The sequence below is a fragment of the Atta colombica genome, unplaced genomic scaffold (genome assembly GCF_001594045.1).
Source record: "Atta colombica isolate Treedump-2 unplaced genomic scaffold, Acol1.0 scaffold105, whole genome shotgun sequence".
NCBI lineage: Eukaryota > Metazoa > Arthropoda > Insecta > Hymenoptera > Formicidae > Atta > Atta colombica.
In genome coordinates this window covers 3585715-3595401 of record NW_017259190.1, presented here as the reverse complement: position 1 = coordinate 3595401, position 9687 = coordinate 3585715, and the positions used below count along the sequence as shown (strand labels likewise).

Here is a 9687-nt window from a genome sequence, read left to right as displayed (position 1 = left end):
AGAGAGAGAGAGAGAGAGAGAGAGAGAGAGAGAGAGAGAGAGAGAGAGAGAGAGAGAGAGGGTCAACTCCCCCAAGCCTTGAGATAAACGACTCTCGGGGAGATCGAACGTTCGGCACGAGCCGTTTGATTCAATAGCTCATATGCGATAACGAGTTAAATGTCGGACAGAAAAGGTTTACACTTGCTTCTTTCTGACATTAACAATTGCTTTCTATCGCATGCATATAAGTTCATGCGTAAACGTGGGACTTAAGCCTCTTATCTATTTGCGAGCGCGGCTTTATCAGCGTTTTTAGATTTTGGAGCCACGCGTGTAATCGCTTAACGAGGATTGCTCACACGGAAACTCGATAGCTAAGCATCAATTTAGAATGACCAAGCAAATACGATTTCCTCTCGACTATCTAAAGATCTAAAAACGAATTTGCCTGCTGTTCGAAGTTTGAATGTTCATCTCGTTTCTAAAGATCAAGATGTGTCACTCGTTGTAATTTATGGGGCAATCGTTGTGAGCAGATGACAAAAGATCGACGGTAAACGAACGAACGAACCAATCATCCTGATTCTCGTTTTGCACAAAGTTTTACAGTCTGGCTGCGAGGTTGCCAGTTCTTTCTTCTTCTTCGACTCGCATCGTTGCGGACGGTTCCTTCTTTGCCTCGCTGTGCCTCCATACGTCCTTTTTTTCCCTTCGATGCCGTCTCCGTCGTTCCAGCCGAGTTCTCTTTCTCTCTCTCGCGCGCGCGCTGTTCTCTCGCTCTATTTCGTTGAGAAAACGCGGGACAGGCAGGCAAAGCCGAGAGAATAGTCTGGCGAATGGAAATAAACGAAAGTGAACTCGCACAGCTCCATTTTTAATGGCATTTTATCTCCAGCTATGGTCGTCGTTATCGTTGTTATTTATTACACGATAAAATAATTTTACAAAAATATATATATATATATATATATATACGCTAGAATTACATCTATAGATGCTTGAAATAAAGTGCAAGGTAAAAATGCCATCTCTAATATAGATTCCCCATTCAAATTTTAATCCTCAATTCTCGATACATTAACAAGAATTTCACGGTCTGAAGAAAATGATGTTAAATTAAACGACAATTTGTCCATTCTCTTTATGCGCAGTCACCCGGAGTAATGCCATTTTATGGTGATTCTGGCGCCGGTTTCCGTCCCACAGCCGGATTTGGAAATACAGTTTGGCATCAGGGAGTCGGACCAGTTGGCACAGTAGCGGTCGAAACATCACCAGCACCGTGGCCACCTCAGCAATTCATTCAGCAGATTCCCGCACCAAATCAACTCGAAGAGTTGAGGTATCATCCTCAGTATGGAGGCGCAACACCTTATCATCCTCAAGCAGGTGAGTGAAACTCAAACGAAATAATAGCAATACGAACAGACAATGCTTGCGAAATAACAGGGATATTTATTATATAGTTTTCCGGTAATCATGTATCACTCTAGAAAAGAAATAAGTTAAAATTGTCCGAAATATAATAATTTCCGAAATAATTTTTTTAAACTACTATGAACGTTTTTCGTGAGAGACATGACCATCTTTGTATCATGTCATGTAAGATCGCGTGTCTATCAACATATTAATTTCAATATTATAGTTCCGTATCAGCAACAAACATTTATAACGACGGACCAGTCTGCATTTCAACGAGCTGGAACGACGGGACAATACACCATCACGGGGCAACCTTCACCGTTAACCCCTGTCGGAGGACAGGCAGTGGTTTCGACGCCTCAGAGGCAGTTGAATGGACAATTTGTAGATCCTTCGGCTACCACTAATCAATCAGTCGCTTACGAGCGACAGGACTATGTAAATGGTTATCAACAACAAGTAAGTGTCTTTAATTACGTAAATATGTAGTTCCAATTTACACTTTTTTTCATTCGCGCGGATCCATTTCTCACAATATTCTCGTATTTGTCCCTATTTCGATAGCCATTCTAAAGAATCATATGAAGCATTTGCAACGAACGCTACACACCGCAAAACGGGGCTTCTTGCAGGACGTGACAATGGCGCCGCCTCCGTCGACAACTCCGACGAGTCGCAGCAGCTCAGTGCATATGGACAGTCAACAGCAACAGCCACAAGGAGGACCACAGCAGTCATCGCAGCAGCAGCAGCAGCAGCAGCAACAGCAGCAGCAACAAACTGTCGCGGATACACAAGTAAAGGGATTTGCGACGATCGCCGCTACTAACGTGTCGGGAAACGAGATGCCTGGGTATCCACTTCAACCGGACCCACAGAGTTTACACAACTCTAACGGGTATCCAGGCTACGTGGAAATGGGTCAACAATCAACGCAGAATCAATGGCAAATGGTTTCGCAGCAACAGCAACATCACCAACAAACACAAATGCAACAACAATCGGTGATCGACAATAATCAACAGCATGTATGGTCAGACACAAGTGGAAAAATGAGCAGTAGTGTCAACACCAACATGAATTGGCAGGAAGGAGCGATGCAACAGCCACAGAAACCTCCACCACAGCAACAGCAACAAAATATGCAAGGCAACATGAAGTCTCAGGTGGAACAGCAACAAACTACTCAAATGCAATCACAGGAACTGCCAAGACCAGCGAGTCACATGAGCTGGGAGACTGGAAGCGTGAAGGAACCTCAAACGCCACAATCGTGGTCCGAAAACGCCGACAACCAGCAACAACAAACTCAGGGAAACTGGTCGCAACAGAGTCCGAAGCTAAGAGATCCGCAAAATTCACGTTTGACGCCATCCAGTCAGCAACCGTCTCAACATCAGACCTGGCTGCAGCACTCTCCGAAACTGTCAGACCACCAACACAGTAATGCTCAACAAAACGCGAGGATGACGCCATCTGGCCAACGTAGCTGGCAGCAAAATAGTCCGGAAATGCAAGGATCTCAACAGAATCCGAGATTGACGCCTTCCGGACAGCAAATGCAACAACAGCAGTGGCCGCAGCAGACTAAGGTGGAGCAGAATCCCAGACTCACACCGTCCAATCAAATATCGTGGCCTGACACGCCGACTAGTCAACCGAATTGGTCACCAAATAGCATAAAAAGTGATAATAGTCAACAGCCACAGCAACAATGGCAAGATTCGCAGCCCAGTCCTAGACGGACTCCGAGTCATCAGTGGCAAAATCAGCTGCCACAAGAAAATAAACTGGACAGTCAAATGTCTTGGTCGCCTGTAAATTCTGTATCGGAAACTCAACCGACTTGGGGACAACAGACGACAAAACAAGACATGCAAAACTCAGGAGAGAGAATTGCATGGCAACAACAAACAACAGTAGATACTAGTAAACCGAACGGATTTCCGGAAAATCAAGATAATTCGGAAAGCCATGTCTATGCTCAATCCAATCGAGTAAATCTTAATAGCCGATTAAAAACGATGATTTTGAATAAGCAGCAGCAGCAACAACAACAACAACAACAACAACAACAACAACAACAGCAGCAGCAGCAGCAGCAAATACAACAACAACAACAAACCCATCAACACCATCAAATGCAATCACAACATACTAATATTAATAATGGATCTTCTTCGGAATATCCAACAGACGATCAAATACGCGATGCACATGAAAGCAACGAGAAGATACAAGAAAAACGCACCGATCATTTTATCAATCAATCAAACATTATTTCGATGACGCAATCTAATGAAAACTTGACCGGTAATTTTTTATTGCATAGCCACCACCCTCGGGTAGAAAATTTGCCCGACGGTGGTGGCTTATGGGAATGGACGGAAGGAGAACATAATCACAATAATAACGATATTAATAATAAAGATGATAATTCTGCATTGCCAGAAAATGGAATGACAGTTTTCGAAAATTTTATGAAACTCACTGCAGAAAATAAGAGTCAATCATATGATAAAGACGAAGATCAACATTCCTGGGAGACAGAAGGAAGAAATGATAAAGATCAAGAGATCGACGACAAGTCTTTCCAACAAAGATTGTGCATGAATCAAATTGAGGGTACGTCTTTCGAGAGGTCCCCGAAAATATCCGAAAGTGACGAAATAAAAACCGATAATCTGGATTTTTTGAAGACGACAAACGTTGTCGATCATATATCTTTTCAAGATAAATACAATTCTAACCGGTTAATTAAACAGGAAAACACCGAAGAACATAATTATGTCCATGTATCCCATGATGCGTCCAACATAGTCGAGAACGAAGAGAATCAAGAGATTACTCGAGATTATAAGTTTCGCGGCGATGGTGGACCCGCAAAGGTTTCACCGGGTACTGGTTCATGGTGCTGTCGAAGAGGCGGGACCGAACAGCCGACTCCTGAACATCTAAGAGACGGCTGTTGTCAGGGTCTTCAAACCAAGGATGAAATACTAGACGATTCCATGGAAAAAGCTGAATTAAAGAACGAAGGACCACATAGTCCGCATACTCCAACTACGACGACTGTGACAACAAAGTTGCAAGATCATTTGGACAAATTGAAGAATAATGTCAGGACTGAAGTACCGGACTGCAACTGCTTCCCCGCCGATAAATGTGAGTTACAATTACGTATTCCGTACTACACTAACATTGAAAAAGCACACTAACCACGAAAGAACACATGGAAGAAAGTTATAAACATATACTAATATACATTTTATTATCAATAACACCAACCGGTTATGATCCTGAAATCCGGAGGAGAATGTGTGTACCTAACATAACCCCTATTCGCAAGGTCGTATCTACTATGTGCACGGCATAAATGTTTCCGCTTCCGTTACTTCCTTTCGTTTACGTGTCAACCACTCGTAAATAAAATGTGGTTCAACCACAAGGTCCGCCAGAGCCTGGTTCGTACTACACTCACCTCGGAGCGGCTGCAAGTCTGCCTGATCTTCGGAATGATCTCGAACGAAGAACTGGCCTTAAGGGCGATGCGATAAGATTCGAAAAGGTCGTCTATACTGGCAAAGAGGGCAAAACCACGCAAGGGTGTCCAATGGCCAAGTGGGTAAGTCATTTTCTGAAAACAATCGTGTAATTATTGTAGATAGCAATGATTATAAAGATGATGTTAGTAAAGAAACATATTGTAGCAACAGCATCTGTTTTCCTCTTTACGCGAAATTGTAGCATTAATAATTTGTTAGATCATCCGACGATCCGGCATTGATGAGAAAATCTTAACCGTGGTGAAACATCGTCAAGGTCACAAATGTCCAACCGCCTGGATCGTTGTAGCTATGGTTGCCTGGGAAGGAGTACCGACTCACGAAGCGGATCGTATCTATACTCTCTTAAGTCACAAACTCAATCGATTCGGTCTTCCAACCACCAGACGGTGCGGTACCAACGAACCGCGAACATGTGCATGCCAAGGACTCGATCCTGACACATGTGGCGCCAGCTTTTCCTTTGGCTGCTCCTGGTCAATGTACTATAACGGCTGCAAATATGCCAGAAGTAAAACCGTCCGCAAGTTTCGATTGTCTGTACGATCAGAGGTAAATATCTTGAAGGCAATCAAAATGATTAAAAAAACAGTTGTATATTGTAACAAAAGAATTGTTTCGCAGGAACAAGAAGTCGAAGAGAGAATGCACGTTCTGGCGACACTTTTGTCACCTTTGTATCTTAGTCTTGCGCCAGAGGCTTTCAATAATCAAACTCAATTTGAGCGGGAAGCGAGCGAATGTCGTTTAGGATTTAAACCAGGTCGACCTTTTTCTGGTGTTACGGCTTGCATTGATTTCTGTGCACATTCTCATCGGGATCTACACAACATGAATAACGGATGTACCGTGGTGCGTGAATTTTATATTTAATTCGATTCGCGATGTAATATTATTTTTTTCTCTATAATATCCAGAAAAAATGAAACTTGTTTTTTATAAATATTATAACATTTTTTTGTTACGTTTATCAGGTAGTTACTCTGACAAAACATCGAACATTATCGAAACCCGAAGACGAACAGTTACATGTGCTACCTCTTTACATAATGGATGACACAGACGAATTTGGTTCTAAAGAAGGTCAAGAGAAGAAGGTTCGCTCCGGGGCACTTGAATTTTTATCTAAGTTAGTATTTTTTAAGTATTTAAAAATAATCTATATAAAAAAATTGTTTCACATAATTATTGATAATTATGACTGTAGACGTGAAAAGAAGGGGAAATGCTACACATATTTTTTGTTTAGATATCCATGCGAGGTACGAGTTAGATCGGTACCTCTTCAACCGTGTAGACGTCATGGTAAAAAAAGGAAAGAAGATGAATCGGATATTCAGACCAGCAAAAAGGATTCAGTCAAAATTATAACGGAAAAAATAACTGATTCCGGACGTTCGGGACACGTAGATTTTTCTAAGCTACAATCGCAGTTAACACTGGAGATGACGCCCATGTTCGAGGGAATTGACGCGCAGTTGCAGAGCTCTCAGGTATCATCCACGGTCTTAGATAGTCCGGTGTCCATGTACCAAGGATGGGGAGCATATCAAGGTGAGCAACAGTGGAATCGAAACGGCTGGCTCGAACAGCGTAAAAATAATTGGTTGAATTCATGGGGAGAATATCCTTCATTTGGTGGTTTAGAGAGGGACATCAAAGTGGATCCAGACAGTACCAGTTTAGATGATACGAGGCCCAGGAGTACCGTTTCTCAAGAAGAGCACAGACCAGGCTCGAGAAATCTACCCAACAGTGGAATCAACTCTACAGTGGATTCAGCCAGAGGATGTTATGGAAGTTCACCTAGAATTCATCCGGTTTCACCTCATTCGCACATATCAGGAGAGCTGTCTTATAATGTATCACCCAGGGGCTGTACCACAACGTCTCAGGATCCGAAAATGATTCCATTGAAAGGATTGGAACATTCAAACATGGAAAATAATTACGATCATCAAATGGCTTCTGGAATTTACGCTGCTTCTATCAACGGACAAAATGACTGTTCTCCCTCAAAATTCGGTTCCCTCAATCCATCATTCGGCATGGAAATGACACATCGAAACATTCCATCCAAGATGAATCAGTCGCCAGTTCATGTACGCAATATAAATCAAGATTGTGTCACTAATCAATTGAGATTAACATCTCCTAAATATATGGGAGATTTTAATTCGCAGAAATACCCGGATACAATGACACAAAATTACATGAATGCTGAAAACTCTACAAAATCGCCATTACTGAGGCCACAAGTTGAACAAACATTTGCAAATAGGATGCAACATCTATCTCCATCGAAACAAATGCAACCATCTGTAAATTCTAACTATCATACTCAATATTATGATAGTAACACGTCAAATTTATATTCTTACATGGAAAATAGTAATCATAAATCTATGGAAACTCCAAACTCGAATGTTTTGGGACATAATTCCTTGCATTTGCCACAACGAAATGACGCGCAATGCTCGTCGAATGATCAGCGAAAATCCATTTATCATGCGCACAGACAATCGGAAGCAAAATCCTTTGTTAACAATCATCCTCCATCGCCATCTTCCGATCAAGTTTCTTGCCCACAGAATTGGAATATGGCGAATTCATGGTGTTCTAATCAAGTCAAAAATTCACATCAATTTGATCAGCAAATGAGCGATAAGAAGATTTGGGTCGGTAAACTAACAAGATCAGACCAAACTAAAACTGCCTGGGAAACATCATCTGAACCATCACCATTCCGAGTGCCAAGAGGAAGACCACCCTCGCGAACTATATCCAATCAGAATTTATCTGCGGAACCTAATGCTTATCCAAATCCTTTGGCCCGAACATTTTTAAAACCTCCAGATTCCAAGCCTATATTTCCGGACGCTCCATCTAGCAACACGGCCCAAAATGGATGTATATCTAATCACTTAAAGGACAGTTGCACGGAAGATAAATTGCGAGAAGGATTTTATGATAACAAGCAAGAAATACCCAATTCGAATTCTCTCGCATGGACTGATGAAGTAAAACAAGATCTCCATGCTATGTCTGGTTTAAATCACCATGCATTTCCTCAATATGGATATCCATCCTATCCAGTGTTCGAGAAACCTTATACGAACTCATGGGAAGGTTACAACTATAATCATAATCAACCTTCTTATCAAACACCGGAACAATTCTATCAACAACCAAAACGTGAAGGTTGCTTCCATTCGTCTCAATATCCGTATCAAGGCCTGAATCCTACGTATCAAGGTTTGAATTCCGGCTGGACGAGATGGGATACACCGCGGTGGGATATTTACGGACCGACACCTTATTTCCCGGTCCTGCCAGAGCCTCCTCCGAAGGCAGAACCACTCGGCGAAATAACGGACTATTCTGAGAATGAGGAATGTTTCAAGGATCCTCAAATGGGTGGTGTTGCGATTGCCTTAAGCCATGGTAGTGTACTCTTCGAATGTGCGAAGCACGAGATGCATGCCACCACTGCACTGAGAAAACCCAATCGACTCAATCCGACTAGAATTAGCTTGGTGTTCTATCAACATCGCAATTTAAACAGATCCAAGCACGGTTGGGAAGAATGGGAGGAAAAGATGCGACTGCGAAAATTGGGTATCACAACATCGACTAGCAATGCGTCCGTGTCGACAACCAATCCATCGACTCCAACTACCGCAACAAGCCCTGGTAGTACAACAAATGAAAAAATGACGCCACTTCCACCACTTTCGCACATTCCAAATGTCCCCAGTTCACAGTTCATGATGAGATCACCTACTTACACCACGATGACTTGGACAACGCTCTTCCCAATGCATCCATGTATGATAACTGGACCATACCAAGAAGGTGGTGCGATTGGATGAGTCGAGGTTGGACGATACAGCTTCGATCGTCGATGACCGAAGCTTGTATTGAAATATGCCATCACCAAAAATCGAATCAGCTATAAAGGATTCGAGAAACAAGATCCTGAAGAAGAATCGCGACAAATCCGATCGAGGATAAAATGACGAGGCGGCAACTTTACCATGAGAGGCTTTATATTGTTATTATCGTTATAGTTAGTTATTCCGAAAACGAGAAACACACTTTGCACTGCCATTTTTCTATTTCGAGTTTTACGCAAGATTTAAACATAACGACAAAACGTGCTTGAAAAAAAGCCTCGCTGAGTGTGATTACGTCACTCTTTGTCGAGGCTCGCGTTTTATACTGACTTTTTACTGAGTTGAACTCGAAAGAGACTCTCGTAATCGAGACAGAGGCTGCAAAATCGAGACAATGATCGAGGCTATTGATGTATCAGGAAAGCTCCGATGAAAGCTACGCCTTGCGAAGACTTTGATACGAAGATTTTCGTATTCTGACCCTGTACACTTTAAGTAATATCGCTACGTAATAACGGTTTCGTGTTGGTAGAATTGTAATCTTACTAGCTAGTCGAAGTCTAGATGATGAATCACGCGATATCACACGTACACATAAAAGCACACATTGAACGCCTATGCACTTCAAGACACCAAGGAAACTTGCACGACGTGATCTCAGAATTATCGCACCTTTCTAGAGACTTCGTCAAAAAAATAAAAGAAAAAAAATTAATCATGTTCACGTATGTACATGAATATTGCATAAAAATGTCGATTATCCAAATTAAATAAAATTAATAAAAAAGAAAGTTTCAGGTAAAATATTTGTCATATAAAAT

General features: G+C 42.0%; 1 protein-coding gene across 1 annotated transcript in view; it reads left to right on the top strand.

Moving 5' to 3' along the window:
• Window positions 1–9552, top strand: part of LOC108691017 (DNA N6-methyl adenine demethylase) — a 45564-nt gene extending 36012 nt beyond the window's left edge. Inside the window, exons 4-11 of the mRNA XM_018198630.1 lie at window positions 1134–1371; window positions 1628–1863; window positions 2037–4569; window positions 4854–5029; window positions 5169–5522; window positions 5595–5822; window positions 5945–6099; window positions 6220–9552. Coding sequence (XP_018054119.1) covers window positions 1134–1371; window positions 1628–1863; window positions 2037–4569; window positions 4854–5029; window positions 5169–5522; window positions 5595–5822; window positions 5945–6099; window positions 6220–8842 — 6543 coding nt within the window. The 3' untranslated portion in view covers window positions 8843–9552. The remainder of the gene's footprint in view (window positions 1–1133; window positions 1372–1627; window positions 1864–2036; window positions 4570–4853; window positions 5030–5168; window positions 5523–5594; window positions 5823–5944; window positions 6100–6219) is intronic.
• The last annotated feature ends 135 nt before the right edge of the window (window positions 9553–9687 follow it).